Source organism: Podarcis muralis, chromosome 5 (assembly GCF_964188315.1).
Source record: "Podarcis muralis chromosome 5, rPodMur119.hap1.1, whole genome shotgun sequence".
Taxonomy (NCBI): Eukaryota; Metazoa; Chordata; class Lepidosauria; order Squamata; family Lacertidae; genus Podarcis; species Podarcis muralis.
In genome coordinates this window covers 26,298,809-26,318,980 of record NC_135659.1, presented here as the reverse complement: position 1 = coordinate 26,318,980, position 20,172 = coordinate 26,298,809, and the positions used below count along the sequence as shown (strand labels likewise).

The 20,172-nt window shown below is 40.9% G+C and overlaps 1 protein-coding gene across 4 annotated transcripts in view; it reads right to left on the bottom strand.

The window, feature by feature from the left end:
• Positions 1-20,172, bottom strand: part of FNBP1L (formin binding protein 1 like) — a 79,430-nt gene that overhangs the window by 21,168 nt on the left and 38,090 nt on the right. For 3 of the 4 annotated variants that reach the window (XM_028732709.2, XM_028732705.2, XM_028732706.2), the window contains exons 3-9: positions 12,942-12,995; positions 10,515-10,662; positions 8,663-8,725; positions 7,876-7,980; positions 6,647-6,775; positions 2,224-2,370; positions 1,005-1,208 (exon numbers count right to left, since the gene is read on the bottom strand). In XM_028732709.2, coding sequence (XP_028588542.1) covers positions 1,005-1,208; positions 2,224-2,370; positions 6,647-6,775; positions 7,876-7,980; positions 8,663-8,725; positions 10,515-10,662; positions 12,942-12,995 — 850 coding nt within the window. Of the gene's footprint in view, positions 1-1,004; positions 1,209-2,223; positions 2,371-6,646; positions 6,776-7,875; positions 7,981-8,662; positions 8,726-10,514; positions 10,663-10,920; positions 11,171-12,941; positions 12,996-20,172 lie in introns of those variants that run through there. The other variant, XM_028732708.2, reaches the window with a different exon arrangement.

Genomic DNA, 20,172 nt, shown 5'->3' with positions numbered 1-20,172 from the left:
CCACCCCAGTAAAATTTTATTCTAAGTGTTCTAATGTTAAAATTCTTATATCCTCAAATCGTATGGGCGGAAAAGAAGACTTAAGGAATGGCATTCATAAGGTAATGGAGATGTATTGCACAGCTGGAAAAGGAAGGTTATTCTGTTCTTAGGTGTTCTACACAATTTTTTCTGACACTGCATGGAATTTTAATTAGTGTTTTTTTTAAAAAAAAGAATATTGCTTATGTTATTTGTTGCTCTCTATACTAAGAACTTTTGCAAAGGTAAGGTGCAATTTGCCTTCACATTATTATTCTTTCATTATGTCCAAAGCAATATATCACCAGCTTTGCTTTAACCTTCAGGTGCCTTTGAATATCTTTAAACTGACCTGCCAAAACCATGCACTTCAAACGGAAACATCAGTTTCTAAAATTGCACATTACAGGCAGGATGCAAGTTCCTCCAGTACCTAAAACAATTAAATGGACCACAGCCAGAAGGCGGCTGAATTTCTGATATTAAAGAGATGATCCCCACACCCATCACGATCAACTGATCTGACCTCCCTCCAGTTTCAACACAATAACAAACTCCAACATTTACAGAGGATACACAAGCCACTGAGGATGCTATTATTGGTCAAAATACTTGCAGCAGGCTCCTTCGCAAGACCTGCGCTTGAGTATTGGTGGAACATGTTAGCCGGAGTTTGCAGTTCCTGGTCACTAACTACTGTTGTAATAGCTCCAGTAAAGCCAGCAACTACGTAATTGTGTGGCATTTTGCTACCCCAGTTGTACTGGTTTCCTCCGCTGCTAGAATACTATAGCTGGGGTGGGGCAAAGCAGGCATATCATACCAAAACCAAGTTCCTAAATGGACAGTTGGGGCAATGCAAACTGTCTTTCAAAATTATATAAGGTCAAAACGACATTATTTTGATCTAAAGGACTACATTTGATCCCTTAACCACAAATCCTGAGTGTGTTCTCATGTGAAATATATTTTAAAAGTTGTACCTTTGGTTTCTTTCCAAAAAGCCACAGCTTGCCCTTAGCCTTGCCCACGGTGGTTTTTGCATCGATTTTCACCCCTTCCTGCTTTGGTGTACTGATTGTTCCGTCAGAAACAGTCCTGTAAATGTGCTGACTGTAATCTTCAAATGGAAAGTCTCCAGGAGGTTCAAAACCAGACTTGAAGGAGTCTATTACTATTTGAGAGTCCTTGATGGGAGAGAGGCAATGTTTATAAAAAAAATGATTACTCAAGAGAGCTGATGGCTTAACTGAAGTGATATTATTACCAATGTAACAGATGTAAGATGAGTAACTTAAAACAGCACGAGAAATTACTGATCTTCCAGAAAGAATTAAGTCCATTTACAGAGGGGAAATTGCAGACTACCATCTACAAGGCATTTAGAAAAGATAATGTTGCAGAGAGAGCAAACAATGCTTGTCTCCTGAGCATCCAGCTCCTCCACATCCCCTCACATCCGAAATGAAACTTTTGTATATACAGTGGTACCTCGGGTTACGAACTTAATTCATTCCAGAGGTCCGTTCTTAACCTGAGGTACCACTTTAGCTAACGGGGTCTCCTGCTGCCGCCACGCTGCCAGGGTGTGATTTCTGTTCTCATCCTGAGGTAAACCCGAGGTACTACTTCTGGGTTAGCGGAGTCTGTAAACCAAAGTGTTTGTAACCCGAGGTGTTTGAGACCCAAGGTACCACTGTACCTCCATCCAGGAAATGCATAAGCTGCCAAGGTGAAGTCCCAAACCCTGGGATTACTAAAACCGCTGAAGAAATTTCATCTCAAGATTAGCAACAACGTCTGAAAGAACAGACTCGTATAATCAACAGTAATCTATAATCTATAATAAAGTAATCGGGCATCATAAATTAATGAGAGGAAGAGGGAGAGAGGTTAAAGAGAGAATGGGTAAAAAAAAAAGTCTGAATAAAACACAGACTCCTTTCCACAATTACTTGCACTAGGTCTCATGACCCAACAAAGCTTTCTGCCAGAGAGTTATGGCACGCAAGAGACTTGATAAACCCTCTGTTTTTGTGGCTTGGTTTGGCTTCATGGAACACAAGTTTCATAGGCTTGATCAGCCTAATTCCTTGCCTGGTCATGGTAGGACATGATCAGAACCACAATTAGTTAGATTTACTTCCAAAGCAATGAGTTCTACACTGATAATCTGAATCCTACAAAATAAAGTCAACTTACCCTGCGTTCATCAACCGATTTTGCCGCAGCAGTCATTCCTTCTAAACATTTCGAGACTATTGGGATAACTCTGCGCTCAGAATCTGCAAATCCCTTATAACATTCGCTAAGTTTGATGGTTCTTCGTTCATCCATTTCCTGAAGATGCTACAATTATAAAGAAAAAGCCTGAGTATTCTTATGACAATACAGTACTATACAGATACTCGTATATTTGGGCTACATTTCCTCCCAGTTTTGTTTAAAGCATCACCAATTTGCTGAGTTTGCTTTCCTGTACCAGATCATTTAATAAAGAACCTTTACCTAGGCTTGGTGTGACATAGGAGTGTACCAAAGTTCATTTTAACTGAACCCATGGTTAGGTTAACCTAACCACGGTTTCCTGTTAGGAAAATAAGAGCAGGGCTCCCTTCCCTCTTTAGCATCTGCAGGGCAATGAAAAGCTCCCACTTTCAGTTTCATAGTGAGTTAGTAATAGATTCATTCATTTACTTATTTCTTTTTATGCTTGAGAAAAACTATTGTTTATAAATGTTTTATGTTGTTTTAACTACCTGTCATCTATAGAAGATTCATTTTACATCATAAATAAAAGGCTCGTTTTTACATGTACGGAATGCAGACTTTACTGCTGCAGCTTCTATATTATCTTGTAACAAATATTTTGTTGAAAATTTGCTCATGTTTATGAAGCAAACATGATTTTCCTTCAGAGTATTTCCTTGTAAATGTTACGATAGCCTTCCAGTGGAATTTTGTTCATTTGCAATGGCTTGTTGGTATTGTATTAAACAAGATGCTGTTTAAAGAAGGAAAAACCCAAAATAACTAGGGGATGTGGTTAAGAACCTCAGAAAGAAACCAGAGGATTCAATCCTATGCACACTTTCCCCTGACAACTACCTCATCTGCTCCATTGCAAAAACCAGACTGAGGGAATGACTTATATGTGTTGGCCCCACAATATATTAAGACAGCTCCATGTTTTCATGGTGACCATGAAGTGCTGAGCTAGAGCAGTTGAGGCGGACCAGGTATGGTCCCTGAAGTCTTGCAAGACCACCACCAGCAGTTCTCCAACTCCAACAATTCTGTCTCTCTGGCCCAACACGAGGAGTTGTAGCTCACATCTGGCTGCCAGGCAAATAGGTTTCTTGGCAAGGAATATGGTTTTCTAACCTGGCATTCAACAACAGAACCACCAGGTGTGAGAGCACATTGACGTAACTACTCAGGGTTGTTGGGTTTTTTTTTGGGGGGGGGGGCTCAGAAGAGGTAACTTCTTTCAATCACTTGATGCCCCATCTGCTACAATGTATGCCCTTGTGCAAATTAATTGAAACAAAGCATGTTTTCTATCTTACTTGTAACCCTGTAATCAAAACAAACACGAAAAATCAGTTGATCATTATGGTGTCGGAAGCCTGCAACCAATAGAAGGAATGACGTGTTCGCCACAATATATTGAGGTTCTACGAAAGAGTTATTCCAGAGCTGGAAAAGAGGTATCCTGACCATACTGGGATATTGCAGCAGGACCTAGCCCCCTGTCACACATTGAAAGTGGTGAAGAAATTCATGACAGAGCAGCAAATACAGGTATTTGATTGGCCAGGGAATTCCCCAGATGTAAATCCCATTGAGAATTTTGTGGGCTATATGCAAAAGTCACCTCCGTGCTGCAGACTGTATGACTATGGAGAAGCTCATTCAGGCTCTGATTTAAGTGTGGTACAGAGATCTGAAAATCAACAGTGACTGTTCAAAACTAGTAGACTCCATGCCAAACCACGTTCAAATGCTGCTTAAAAATAGTGGAGGTCATATCCGTTACTAATGTATGTATATGTGAGTTTTGTACAGGTATATGTGAGTTTTGTACAATAAACTACATTGTTTGTTTCAATTAATTTGCACAAAGGTGTAGGTGCCCCTCAGCAAACATGATACTTCCCTTGCCAATAACCCAATGCTAAAGAAAACATCTGGAAGATCTGTGTGAACTTAATTACATAATGCTAATGAAACAGATATGAAGATGTGGGGGACGGACGGACCTGAAACTGTCTTTATTGGGGAGAACCAAAACAATAAAACTCTGTGCACTGCCAAAATTTCATGCTCCAAAATCTCAGGCCAAATTATTCAAGAATGGCAGAAACAATGCATTTATATGGAATGTTAAAAAGAGCTAAGGAACCTAAAAATGTAAGCTGTAAGGCATAGAAAGAGGGGGATTTAATAGAGCTATTGTAGCGCTGGAGTCCTTTTGTTTAGGAACAAAAACTCTTATTATATAGACCAATGGAAGAAACAGCAATGAATACCACAGTAAAGAATTTATTATGAATGGAAGTACTAGGAAAAACTGTTGTAACAGATACAATTATGTTATTGGCACATGTTTAAAAACCTGGGATAGATTTAAAAAGAAGAGCTAGCATCAGAAATTTCCCCTTTAGCATAATATTGGTGAAGGAATGTTTAATATGGGACAACTAGGGAAGTTCAGTGTTTGGGTAACTGGCATATATCAGGCTGGGTGCAAATTAATACAAACAGTTTTTCTATTGGTTCATCAAATGAGAACACCCTTGAACAGATTGCAACGTAAGCGAAGGATAAACAGAGGGAAAGTGAGTTAAAAAATTAATATAAGGAATGAGAAACTTTGGCTTGCAAAAAGGTAGCTGTGAAGGCTTTTTTGCTTTTAAAAGCAACACAAGTTCCACAAAACATACAAATTCATTTTAAAAAACAATGATACATGCTTAGAGATGTATGGGCCAGATGATGTATGCGTTGTTTTTTGTTTGCTTACTTGTTTTAGGTAACATTCTCCATAGTTGCAATCTATGCCACTATTATTATTATTTATTCAACTTATACACCACCGTATGGATGTGAGAGCTGGACCATAAAGAAGGCTGATCGCCGAAGAATTGATGCTTTTGAATTATGGTGCTGGAGGAGACTCTTGAGAGTCCCATGGACTGCAAGAAGATCAAACCTCTCCATTCTTAAGGAAATCAGCCCTGAGTGCTCACTGGAAGGACAGATCCTGAAGCTGAGTCTTCAATACTTTGGCCACCTCATGAGAAGAGAAGACTCCCTGGAAAAAACCCTGATGTTGGGAAAGATGGAGGGCACAAGGAGAAGGGGACGACAGAGGACGAGATGGTTGGACAGTGTTCTCGAAGCTACCAGCATGAGTTTGACCAAACTGCGGGAGGCAATGGAAGATAGCAGTGCCTGGCGTGCTCTGGTCCATGGGGTCACGAAGAGTCGGTCACAACTAAACGACTAAACAACAACAACATACCCAGAGGTTTCAGGGCAGTTCACAACAAGACCACAACATATAAAATCAAACCAAAAGCAATAACCCAATAAACCCCACTCCCAAAAGCCACATTCTAAAAGGGTGTTGATCAATAAGATCAACCAAAGGCCGGGTTAAAAAGGAACGTTCTTGCCTAGCGCCTAAAAGTGTATAAAGATAATATGGCCACAGTCACCGCGGAAGTTCAAAATGATGAAGAAAACCAGAGAAAGTAATTGCTAGTTTTGTGTAGAAAGAAAAGGCGATATTCATCATTTGCAGTGGAAGTACCAGAAGGTGAGTGATTTGGGGATTATAGTAACTTAATAAAGGATTTCTTTTCTTTTTTTCTTTCCCCTCACCATCTCAACCCTTATCTGCATGGTTGCTTTGTTCCACAAACATATCAAATAAAAGTACTACATATTTTAGCAATGGCAAGAATTTCAAGTGCCAAGGAAATTAGAACCAGGGAGTTGTGGGAGCAACTGAATACTGCAAAGTTAAAAATAAGTGTACAGGAGCAGCAAACGAATGGAAATCAATAATCTACTTCATTTAAAAACAACAGGGAATGTCAGGAAGCAAGACAAATGATATGCTACTGTAGATAGCTTTTCAAATATTGTATAATCATAGTTTAATGTAAATTAACAGTGGATTAAAGCAGAACTATGCAAGGTGTTGATAAAACATTTATAATTTTTATGTTTACAGCAGTGTTCTCAAACCATCTCAAATCTAAGCATGGGTCCAAAAGGTTTTTCCTGCCACTTTCCCCAGGAAAAGTGGCTGTTTAGCACTGAATGGGAACAAACGTCAATTGAGTTTTCTTCAGATGTTTGTTTTGATTCAGCACTAAACAGTGGGTTTTCCTGGGGAAAGCGAAGGAACAAAAGGAAAACATTTCTGACCTGTGCCTAGCAATCATGTGATGAGCAGCAGTGTGGACAGTGTGGATGAGCTTAGAAGTCACTGCCACACTTTTAGCAGTCTAAATAATGTTTTTCCCCCAATATTGAAAATTGTAAAGTACTTTGGGCACCCAGTAGAATGCAATAAATAAAGATTGAAACAAAATTTAGATCTAAAACTCACCTTATAGATTTGAGGAATGACAATGTAGAAATGCTTGTGCTGTTCACCATTGAAATTTTGCAGCTGGGCAGCATATTCATTTTTGTTCTCATCAGCCATGTGTGTACGGAGATTTAATTGCTGCTTTGCCTAATAAGAGACAGTTCAATGACAGTGTTTTCTAGAAGTCTTCTGTTTAAACAAAATCTTACTTAGCAACATGGTCATTGTAAGTGAAATGCCATCACCTTTCATGAGCCCTGGAGATGCCCTTGTATCCTTTACCTTACATTAGCATTTGCGGGGTCAGTAGACAGTATTCAACCAAATAAATGCATGAACGGAATGACTTTTCCACCTTTTGTTCCCCTGTGTGTGCCCCGTGTTGTACCCAAATCTGCTTCAGTGGATTGGAGGAACCACAGGACTTTGAATACAACCTAAGGTGTATAAACTTCTCTTTATAAACATTCATAAGCACTCCAAAACATTTGTAGTAGCTTCTTCTTATTTAGAGAAAAGCACCTGATTTTTTAAGCTAGGCATGTACATCTCTCCATGCTATTCTCAAACAAAACATTTTAAAATGACCAAAAATAAGGAACTGCCATGTACACATATAGAAAGAGAGACAATATGTGACTGTCTCACCAACATTACTTGTACAATTCCATTCATTTCAACAAATATGGCACACAACCCCATATTGCTGAAAGTTCCTATTTCAGCCACTAAAGTTTTCTTTTCACCAGTGGCAACCAAGATGATACCATCCAGAAAACTGCAACTTCCACTGGACAAAACGCCCTGGTCGATCAAGCCACAGTTCTCTGCTACTTCTGAATCGGCAAACTATGGCTTTGGCAAACCCTCCAAAACAGAACGGCAAACCAAGAGCAAACTGTGGCTTGCGATTCTGGTTTGAAGAGATTGCACAAACCGTGCTCTGGCAATTCAGATGTAACAGCAGACCGTGACTTGATCAAATGAGAAACCGTTTAATAAACTAGGATCTATGAAGGTGGTGGTGTTGGGACAACGTGCACACAGAATTTGTTCCTGATCCTCCGAACCTTTGGAGAATAACAAAACATGATGTCTGAATGCAGCCATTGATTCACTGTCCCCTTGGGTTGGCACATTAAGTTTTAAAAAGATAGCATTATTTGAAAAAATGCAAATACTGTTATAGGAATAATAATAATAATAATAATAATAATAATAATAATAATAATAAAAATAATATTTACCTTTTCAACATCCGCTTTAGTGGCATTAGTATCATTGTCCAGTCTCTCAAAACATTGCTGTGCTTTTTCTGCTTCTCTGCACTCTCTCTCAAACTTCTTTTTACTCTGCAATGGTAACATCATCATGTTGTTGTTGGTTTTTTTTACAAAATACTATAAAAAGACACGCTAAAGTTCACATGTGTATACCCATATAAACACTCATATACTTGCTCTCACTCAACTATTTAATATGGTGGAATCCCACTAATTTCTATTAGTATACTATGACTGACAACTTTTAAACAAAAGTGAGGTTTTGTCTTAACGTAGTTCATTTTGATTTTTATGCAAAGCCAAACAAAAAAAGTAAACGAAAACTGAAGTTATAATTCAAGCCTAATAAAAGACACTTGCAAAATCCTCACTTGTTTTTAAAAGATCCCAAAAGCAACATATATTTAGATCTGCCATTCTACTGTGCTGGGGGCTGATTTCAGCAACCATGTTAAGAATCATAGAGCTGGGAGGCATTTTCAATAAATTCTGACATAGCTGAAGTCTGTAAATCCTTCAAGGCAGAATTCCTGTTGAACTGCACACTGAATTGCGCAATAGGTTGCACACTGAGAAGTTATGAGCTGTTATGATCTCTGCAAACACAGCAATCTATCTGGTCTATTTAACAAAGATAACAATGATAACAAAGCTAATCTTCAGTTAATTTCTTTAACAATTGCCCACCAAACTTTGTAATCCTAAAAGTAAACAGGAAAAGATAGGGGCGAGAAGAGAGAAGAAAACTTACATTATCCATCTGCTTCCAACACATGTCAAGATACTGCTGAGCTTTTCGACCCTCTTGAAGGTGCTGCGAAATTATGAAGGAGAGGGTTTTAATTTCTTTTTCTTTGAAAATATGATATGGCATTTACAGCCTTTTACTTGTGTGTACTAAAGAAACCCAAACAACAACAGTGGCCTAGTTTGCACCTCAAAGTAAACCTACTTGGGTCTGTTTATTTCCTCCTCACTACTGCATGGAGGAAACAGACCTGTTCCAGCAAACCACAATGCACATTGCTTCCTCCAAAAGAAAAACGTTCCACACTTTCCACTGCTCTCCAATCTACTGAAATACAGCAGAAGGAACTGGATTTCCACCCGTTTTGTTAAAGTGAAACAATTGGACAAACATCAGTTCTACTTGAAAATATTACCCTATTTCTATGGCGACATTATAAATCTGCACAAGGAAACTGCACCATGAGTGCAGTCGGGGCTTTGTCTTTTAGTTTTTGATATTGCATCTCCTGTGCCTGATGGAGTCAAGCTATTAAAACTCAACAGCACCTTCATAACAGTATCATTGGTTAGCATTTTATTCTAAAGGTAAAAGGTAAAGGTACCCCTGCCCGTACGGGCCAGTCTTGACAGACTCTGGGGTTGTGCGCCCATCTCACTCAAGAGGCCGGGGGCCAGCGCTGTCCGCAGACACTTCCGGGTCACGTGGCCAGCGTGACAAAGCTGCATCTGGCGAGCCAGCGCAGCACACGGAAACGCCGTTTACCTTCCCGCTGGTAAGCGGTCCCTATTTATCTACTTGCACCCGGGGGTGCTTTCGAACTGCTAGGTTGGCAGGCGCTGGGACCGGGCAGCGGGAGCGCACCCCGCCGCGGGGATTCGAACCGCCGACCTTTCGATCGGCAAGCCCTAGGCGCTGAGGCACCTAAAATGTTCCAAGCACCAGACAGCAACATTCAAATCTACAAGGGCCCAGGCTCATGACTTTACAATCTGAACAAAAATAACTTGGCTTACAGTGGCAAAGACCAGCGAATGCACGTGCGGCTCCCTTAAATGCATGGCTCTGGGCTGTGGCACACATGTTTTAATTCTCAGACCAATGTGTGAGAATTAAAAGATACAGTCGTACCTTGGTTCTCAAACGGAATCCGTTCTGGAAGTCCGTTCAACTTCCAGAAAGGTTCAAAAACCAAGGCGCAGCTTCTGATTGGCTGCAGGAGCTTCCTACACTCAATCAGAAGCCGCGGAAGCTGCGTTGGATGTTCGGCTTCCAAAAAAGGTTCGCAAACCAGAATACTCACTGGTTTGCAGCGTTCGGGAGCCAAAATGTTCAAGTCACAAGGCGTTCCAGAACCAAGGTACGACTGTACTTTAAATGCCTTTACAACAGACAACAGTTGTCCACAGAATCAAAAACACAAAGTTATTTATTTCAGTCGTTTGTATTCCGACTTTGCATAACACCTGAGGAGGCATACAATTGAAGTATAAAAAAAGGCTGCAATCCTAAAACACACCCAAGTAAGGGACAAACCGTTATTCCTGAATGTTGTGCAGTGCGACTGGCTTCTAAGCTGACACCTGGAGGAATGCACTGCACAAATACTAACATTCTAAAATATAACATAGCAAGCAATGCTTTATTAAATTGGGCGGCCTTTCATTCTGTTCAGAAGCATGCGTGCTTTTGTGGTACACTGTTCTCTTGTCACAGAAGTATGGAAAAAACCATGCAATTCAAATTTGTGCACCACTACTACACCGAAGAAGATTTGGCCCAACAGAAGAGACCTTGATAACAGTGAAAAGAATAATCGCATAAATTCTACAATCGTGAACCCCTTGTGATTTACCATTTTCCTTTCTGTTTTGAGTTCATGGGAATATCTCATCAGTTCTCCATATACCCTATGTCCCAGTTCTTCTGCTACTACTTCTCTCTGTCCCGCGTAGTCGTTTAACTCGTTAAGGATATTATAAAAGGCTATACATGAGGTAAACCTGGCAATACACAGTGAAGAAGAAGGAGGGAAACAAATGTCATGTTTCTGTTTATCCGGAAGTTACAGCTTTTGTTCCATAAATGGACCATAAAACATGTCACAGTTAACGTGGGGTACAACCTTGATAAAATGAATTGCAGAAAGTTGCACAGTGGAGATGCCCCAAATACACTTCTCTTCACGCACATTGGTTGTTGGTTTTTTTTAAAAAAATGAAAACAGATTTCAAAAGGTAGAAAAGAATAAAGAACACTACCTGGAAAGCCCTGCAGTATAGTGGTATCTCCTAAGATGCGAAATGGAAGAAGGACTGAGCCTAGGAATGGACTTAATTTCCTAGGCTTGGGAAGCTGAACTTGTTGCAGAGATGATTTTGCTTGATCTTGAGGGTGGAACATGCCAACCATGCCACTCCTATGCACCCCGATGGATGGATCTACTGAACAAGTTTGCTACCAGCTCTGAAGACAGTTTGCCTGCTCACCTCTTTGGTTGGAGGGGAAGGGTGCCACACTATTGCTGGCACTAAAACAAAGGCGGGAGCAGGGTGGGAAGAAGGAGGAAAAAATAAGGGGAGAAAATGTGTATGGAAGGGAGAAACAAACAAACATGTCACTGTATTTTTTTATTTTTTTAAAGACCTCATAAGCCTGTGGAATGTTTGCCATCTCTTTTAAATGTTCAGGTCTTGAGCTCCATATCAGCTTCTGGAAGTCCTGTCATCTAGGTATTTTGTTTTGTTCTTTAAAAAAAAAGGTTAAAATGAAGCAGAGGGGCTCAAAATGATCTTCCATGAGAAATAGTGTTTGGCTGATGAAACTTAAAATCTCATCAATAATTGGATTTTGGACTAGATGACCAAATTTGTTTTCTTGTAACCCAGTGAATACCGTCTTCCTTCAGTGACGGCCTTCAATTGTAAAATCAGCCTTGAACAATCTCTGACCAGGGCATCTGAAAAAAATTGATGCTTTCTGTGCTGTCCACACTGGTAATAATGGAATAACCTAAATTTCACTCCCCACCCCCCGTGTTAAGGATGGCCAAGCAATCAATGTTAGTAGGTTGGTGGTGGTGAGTGTTTGCTATTTTCTCCCTTATACTATGCTGAAAGACTGTTAACTATATAAAGTACAGAATAGAGAGAAAGTTACCCCACCCAACAAGCCAAGACTGACAAGGACATACAGCTTTGCAGCGTTCCTCTATAGTAGTTTTCAATGTACAGCTTCACAAAGGAACATTTTCCAAAAATAAAACAACACTTTGTAGCACTCAACTCACCCCCTTTTAATCAGGGAGCGCTGACACTGCAAAGTGTCACCATACTTAAGTCTGGCTTTGAGCTAAAGAAAATTAATGTGCCATGGCTGGTGTCTAGAAATGCAACAAAAATAACATTGCTAAAATAATGAATTCAGGTCTAGTTGGCAAAACAGCAAAAATGAGGAGATAAAACGACTTCTGGGCTTTACCTATTTCAGATACCGGATGGGGGATTGTGTGGTTTGGCGATTCTCCCTATGAAACACTTGGTGATATTGAACTAAGTCCTACTTAGACCAGATCCGCTGAAATTTCTCAACCTAAGTTAGCCATGTCCATTAACTTCAATGGGGCTGAAGAGTAGTAATGCGGAATACTACTGATTAACTCCATAAAGAAAACTAGATGCCAAGGGAGAAGAATTCTAGCATTCTTCCCAATGTGCCAGTTTTCTGCACATGGAATTTCTTTTGTATGGTAGAGCATTCAACCATTACTTCCTACCTAAAATATGTGGTACAGCCCAGAGTCTAATTTACTTCCTCATCTGCTGTGTGTGAGAACCAAGTCTTAGAATTCACAGCAAAGCTACATGGGTATAATGTTAGGGATTCTCAGAAGAGTTAAACACGATCTCAAAACTTAAATATTCAACATCCTTTGGAAAGCAGTGCAGAAAGTATTAATAATGCCTTCGCTTTCTGATTTCTGAATACAGAGACAACCCTTATATTTGGTCATTAAAAACCAAACTCTAATGTAAGCTGGTATGAAATTAATGGAACAATCCTAACTAGGTCTACTTGCAAGCAAGTCCTATTGAATTAAATTGAGCTTACTACCACACAAGTGGAGGTAAAAAAACACACCAGCCTATCACAAAGGTACACAGATGTGCAAAAATATTTAGGACGGAGGCCCCCGTTCAAAGTATTTCCAGAGAATAAGAGTCATTGAACACTGTGATATTTCTTTTCCTGACAGATAATAGAAAACTAATGTTCATTTTACCTGGGTTCTTCATCTTTGGATGAACGTTTAGGACAGTACTTCTTCACCAGATTTCTGTTAAGGGAAGAAAACATAGTGTTCTACTAAATAAGGACATTAATAAATTTCTGTTAGTATTTGTCTAAGGATCAGTCTCAAACTAGGTGAATAAGGAAACAGCCCTTTGTCCTCAGTTTACAGTTCACATATCTCCTGTGAAGATACTTCAATAAACACCTTGTGATGTAATCATTTCTGAATGCCAGCACCTCCGTCAGAATATACCTCGATTCCTCACAGCATTAAGATGTTTTACTTGACAATAAATAATTTATCAGAAACAAGGATCCAGGAGTACACACTAAAGATGTAGTTTATGATAATGAAACAGTCACAATTTATTCTTCTCAGAAACCAAAACAGAAAAGAAGCTTATTTTCCTGTTTACAATATTATAAGTTGAGGAGAATGAAGTGATTGACAAAAAGCATCAAAGTGAGGTGCATGTTTTAATATCTATCCGTTTCTGGACAAAATAAATGCACAATGCCCTTGGTACTAATAAACATGGGTGCCTGATTTCTTGCAAATGTTGCAAGCAGGAAGGAGTGAAAATTGTTCCACCGCTGAGCAACTAGGAACAATGCCAACCTATTGTTTTTATCTTATGCTTATCCAGACTAGAACGACTAAAACAAAGACAGGGGCCAAAAACTGGGGGGGGGGGGGGAGAGGAGAGAGAGAGAATGAGAATTGTCCTATAGACACTGCAAATTAATTTCCAATGAATAATTATAATACACTTCTTAGCAGCCTCTTTCCAGTATGGTAAAAAGATGCCTTGTTTCAGCCAGACAGAATAGGCTATTCTCCTGATGATGTTAAAGAGCAGCAGCAGTAACAGAATGCCTAGTTTAATACATTTTAAAGAGTTCAGCAGGAATTCCAAGGATTCCAGAGGCCTCAAGTTACTTCACTGCCCACAAATATTCCCACAAAGGAATAATGTATATATTTCATGTTCTTCAGCAGGAAATCTATTTTCTTTCCCCAAGCGATGCATTAAAGAAATGGAACTAAACTTCTGTACAACTTTCCCCTTGGGCTATTAGTCCCACTACGGATCCTGGTTTTATTATCAAATCTTAAAAGTCAAACTCTCTTGCTATACTCATTGGGTATATAAAAGTTATATTGCGTCTAAACACTACAACATTCACATAATCCCAGGGAAAGAAAAGTCACAGAAGTTAGCAATGAAGAAATAAAGAGGTTTTTGAGTTATTTAAAAATAGCAAGAACTGATGACAATAGGAAACTTTCCACACAAAGGGAAACTATGGAAGATGGTTTGATTTAAACATTAACATATGGTTAACACATTCAGTTTAAGAGGCCATGATAGAATGTTGATGAAAATGTATTCTGTTATACCAGAGATCTGGGTTCTCAACCCATCTCTTCAAAAAGCACTTGTGTCTACTAGTACAGTCGTACCTTGGAAGCTGAACAGAATCCGTTCCGGGAAGTCTGTTCAACTTCCAAAACGTTCAGAAACCAAAGCTCCTGCAGCCAACTGGAAGCTGCAGAAGCCCTGCTAGATGTTCAGCTTCTAAAAGAACGTTTGAAAACACTCACTTCCGGGTTTGCAGCGTTCAGGAGCCAAAACGTTCGAGAGCTGTTTGAAAACCAAGGTATGACTGACTGACTGACTAAATAAATAAATAAATAAATAAATTAATAAAGCTGTTTGAAAATCAAGGTATGACTGTATGAAATGTAAAGCTAACAGCTTTGTTTAGGTTATACTAAAGAAAGAATTGTGTGATACATCACAGCAAATAGTGATACAGTGGTACCTCGCAAGACGAATGCCTCGCAAGACAAAAAACTCGCTAGACGAAAGGGTTTTTTTGTTTTTTGAGATGCTTTGCAAGACGATTTTCCCTATGGGCTTGCTTCGCAAGACGGAAACGTCTTGCAAGTTTGTTTCCTTTTTCTTAACACCGTTAATACAGTTGCGACTTGACTTCGAGGAGCAACTCATAGAACGCGGTGTGGTAGCCTTTTTTGAGGTTTTTAAAGACTTTGGTGATTTTTGAAGCGTTTCCAAAACTTTCCCGGCACCGTGCTTCGCAAGACGAAAAAAATCGCAAGATGACAAAACTCGCGGAACGAATTAATTTCGTCTTGCGAGGCACCACTGTATTTAGTTCCCTTTTTCCTTATGGAAGTAAATTGGTTTTCTTTCCAAAGGGAAAGTCAGTTGGCTATGACAAATTTAGGAAGCCCTACTATTGCAGTATGGAAGGCCCACTCCAAAGCTAAGACTCCCACAAATCACACGTTTGTTTAGTGGCATTATGTAAGTGCCAAATAGTTTCTAGGGCAATATAGATAATGGAAACACAACCACGCAATGCAAAGAAGGTGCAGCTACACAAGCAAGACTTTCTGGAATTTATCAGAACGGAATAGATGTCAAGAATGGATGCAAGCAGAATTATAAGATCCGGAAACACAACAACACACACAAACATGCCAAAGTCCTGAAATAGCATTTTACTAAATTTCATCCTCGGGGAAAATAGCTGCAAACTTGACAGTACTTTCCCAGGAAAATTCTGAATTTCTGACAAATCGCTTTGTTTGTGCAGCTGCTTTTTTTCCATGACCAAGAACTAGCACAGCCAAGCCAGAAGCATGAAGAAGAAGAAGAGTTTGGATTTGATATCCCGCCTTTCACTCCCTTTAAGGAGTCTCAAAGCGGCTAACATTCTCCTTTCCCTTCCTCCCCCACAACAAACACTCTGTGAGGTGAGTGGGGCTGAGAGACTTCAAGAAGTGTGACTAGCCCAAGGTCACCCAGCAGCTGCATGTGGAGGAGCGGAAACGCGAACCCGGTTCCCCAGATTACGAGACTATCGCTCTTAACCACTACACCACACTGGCTCTAGTTGGTCCACAGTCAACATAAGGTGCCACAAACCCAATCCTACTGGGCTCAACAGGAATGTCAAATATAAGATAAGGGCAGGGGTTCCAAATATATTACACAAGGAACAGACAATAAGGTTATCTGGATGCTCACACTTACATACTAAGAGGGAGGTAGGGCAACGCTCCAATTTAATGCTATTTGGGGGGAAACAGGCACCAACTCTGTTGTAACAACAAAAACAACAACAACGGATTGGAAAAAATAGGCTAGTTTTAATGTTCAACAAACCAAGTATGTGCTTGCCAGGGACAGAAGGTAAACTATATTGTTTCGTTCATTTGAAGAAAGAATTGAGTGAATGAAACACTCCATCTTCCACACGTGTGGAAGAAAACCATGCACTTGTAACATACCAAGTTAAACAGCAGGGCTGTCTTACTCATAAGCGCTAGGGGTGCAGAGCACCCAGGCCCAGGGCTGTCAGGGGTGCCAGGCCGAGAGTCGAGTCTGGGGAAGAGCCCACCCGTTGGTCGGAGTGCCGCTTTGCACCGGGAGTTCGGGGGCGACCGAGCCAGTGAGATGCTGAGCGGGCGGGCGGCTCCGCCCTCCTGCGCGCCTGGGACTGGGCAACCGGGGGCGGGCGGCGGCGCTGCGCCGCATATGTGTAAGACAGCCCTGTTAAACAGGACCAATGTAACCTAACAACACTGAAGGTGCACCACTGGATAAAATGTAAACGATTCTCAGCTGGTATTCCAGCATCCCAAAGGTTTGAGTCATCGCTGAGTGCACATAGTAAAGAGTTCACTATTGTGCAGCAATTTGAGTGGGCTATAGTTTTGTGCATTTAAAAATTCAGATTATACTCTCATGCTTCAGTAATATACAACAGGGAAGTTGCCTTACACAAATAATGCACTGAGCCGTAACAGCCTGTGCATTTTGCAGCCGTGATTTTACTTGCAAAAACAAGTTATTTTTAGAAGGCGCTTGTAAGGTTTTTTACCTTCCTTAATGGTGTAACTCGGAATGCAAGTTTTAATCAGCTTAGTCTGTTGATAAATCAAGGTTGGGGGGGGGGAGGAGACAATTTTAATCAGCGAGTCTGAATGTTAAGGATACTTATGTTTATTTTTCAAGGCTCCTTGGGTTCTGATACGTTACTGTAAAGGGAACAATTTTTCAGCTATTAAAAGACCTTTCTTAAGTAGTATCTCTTGTTCATTAAGTCATACATTATATTAACACGTCCTTTAGTATCTCAAAAGGCACCTTTGTGGAGGCTTTGTTAATACAAAGCAACCGGCAACAAAATGTTGCAGTGTAGCCTTACCTCCGAACAGGAGTGCTCCTGTTCAGCTAGGCAGCCACCCTCCTTTGGGATACTCTATTCCATTCCCCACACCACCCCACCTCCCAAATTTTTAGGTACCGGTAATTGACAAACCGGCAAACACAAAAATGATAAATCAGTTTTAAAAAACCTTTAGCTGGCTGACAACCCCAGCTGAAAGCATTCCCATGGTGAAAAAGGTTCTGGGGAGGTAGGCACAACCCTTTACAGCAGAGTTTGGTGACCTTATCCGAGGATGGGTGGGTCGACACTCTGGCCGTTGGAGGATGGGCCGGAGCGTGTGTGCATGCGCACTCTTCTGGGTCAGAGGAGCGCCCGTGCACATGCACACAAGCTATTTCTGGCGCTCGTCCGATCCGGAAATGCACTGGAAATAGTGTGTGCACATGCGCATGGGCGCTTCTCCATCCCGCACATGTGCGCACGCTATTTCTGGTGTATATCCGGGTCGGAGGAGCACCCGTGCGCATGCGCACAGGAGCCATCAACCCAGAAGACGGTCCCCACGCTGCGCTGGTAAAAGCAGGCAGCGAAGGTCGCCATGGGCTGGTTAGACAAGCCTCGTGGGCCGCTACCGGCCCATGGGCCTTAGGTTGCCGACCCCTGCTTTACAGCCTGCTATGAAATGTGTCCCTGTAGAATTTGTTGGGTATTTATTATCTCACCAGTTTCCCTACCTACTAGATACACTGTTATGACAATGCACATGATTCTGATGCTGCCCTCCATATTTCAGGAAGTCTCAGTATTGAGATGTTAATAAAAATCATATTATCAAATATGAATATAAATATTAGATTTATTAAGACATGGTGCAGCACTCTGAATATATTAAAGAATTTTTAGATACTGGACTACATCGCTTGTTTTGGGAAAACATATACTAAAGGTAGACGACAATAGATCTGGCCAAAAAGAGGGAAATGTCATTCTTAAGCTACCTAAAGCCATACCTTTCTACATTACGTTATCCATCTTTAATCTCTATGTCTGCTGCACAGAGCTGAGCAAAGTGGGAAGGCTTAAAATCTAACTCATTACTATTCAGGAGACGAAACAATAATGCTGTAACCAGGCAACTGCACAAGAGAGTCTTTTGAAGAGATTTTCTGGTGTGTTGCAGATAAGAATGGAAAATACTTACCAGGAAAGCACACGCATGCATACTCCCTGACAGACTGGACTGACAGTGGGGGAGGGTCACAACTGCAGATTACTAATTGCCATGCAGATAGCTAATCCAGGTTCTGCCATTTTGCAATATGGTAGTATTGGCACTACATTCCTAAAAAGGCTGCAATGCATAAAAATGCACCAAGGCAACTAGCAATCCGCACTGGCTGCCAATTAGTTTCAATGTGCTAGTGTTGACCTATAAAGGTAAAGGGGGCAAAGGCTAAAAGGACCCCTGGATGGTTAAGTCCAGTCAACTATGGGGTGTGGCGCTCATCTCGCTTCAGGCCGAGGGAGCTGGCGTTTGTCCACAGACAGCTTTCTGGGTCATGTGACCAGCAGAACTAAACCACTTCTGGTGCCACGGGGCACCGTGAGGAGTGCCATAGTGCACCGAAACACTGTTTACCTTCCCGCTGCAGCGGTACCTATTTATCTACTTGCACCGGTGTGCTTTTGAGTTGCTAGGTTGGCAGGAGCTGGGACAGAGCAACGGGAGCTCACCTCGCCACGTGGATTTGAACCGCCAACCTTCTGATCAGCAAGCCGAAGAGGCTCAGTAGTTTAGACCACAATGCCACCCACTCCCCTATAAAGCCTTACACAGCTCAGGACCTCAATACTTTATAAAGACCGCCTCTCCCCATATGAGCCGACCTGGACCCTGTGCTTGTCACCCGATGCCCTACTCTAAGTCCTCAGGAGATTCAGAGGGTGGCAACATGAGAATGGGCCTTTTCTGCGGTGGCTCTCTGTCTGTGGAATGCTTTCCCTAGAGAGGCTCACCTGACACCATCATTACAGATCTTTAAGTGCCAGGCAAAACATTCCTCTTTACCCATGATGTTGGCCATTAAATAATCTATGGCCTGTTAAAGCTGGGGGGCGGGGGGCAGAGACTGTTGTTATGGTTATTTTATTATTATTATTGTATTATGGTTTTTGTTATGTTTTTAGTATTATGCTCTGTAAAACGTCTTCTTAATCTTGTACATTGCCCTGGAATCTTTTGATTTGAACACTTAAAAAAAAAAAAATTCAGATAGAAGCTGTACTATTTTTGCTTGCTCAGATTCGACTTCATATAGAACTCTCACCCGAGATTTCTAGTTTGTGATGGTCACAAATCTAATTTAAATGGTTACGATCAGAGTTCTAGTACTATTGTTATCTACTGCATTCACAAAAGAAAAGGAACGCTAATTAGTGGATTTCACTTTGTACGGTTACATAGTAATGAATCAGACGCACCATTTCATAGCTGAATGGTGACTAAAAATAGGGCCTTTTTCACAGTGGTGTCCTGCCTTATCTCCAGAATGCTCCATGGAAAAAAGAATTTGCCACCACCACTGTATTTAATTAGGTTTCACTGGAAGAAATTTAAACACTTGCTTAACTTTCTCAGTGAAATCAACGGGTCTTCAGAACCAACTTTGGCTGGATTGCGCACTGTATGTAATAACGATTATAGTAATAGTAATAATTTTATTATTTATACCCGGCCCATCTGGCTGGGTTTCCCCAGCCACTCTGGGCGACTTACAGCACATATAAAAGCATAGTAAAATGTCAAACATTAAGATCTTCCTGATACAGATGTCTTCAGATGTCTTCTAAAAGTGTAGTTCTTTATCTCCTTGACACCTGAAGGGAGGGCGTCACTTGCTGAGAAGGCCCTCTACCTGGTTCCCTGTAACTTCATCTCTTGTAGTGAGGAAACTGCCAGAAGACCCTTGGAAGAGGACCTCACCTCAGTGACCGATGAGGATGGAGACACTCCT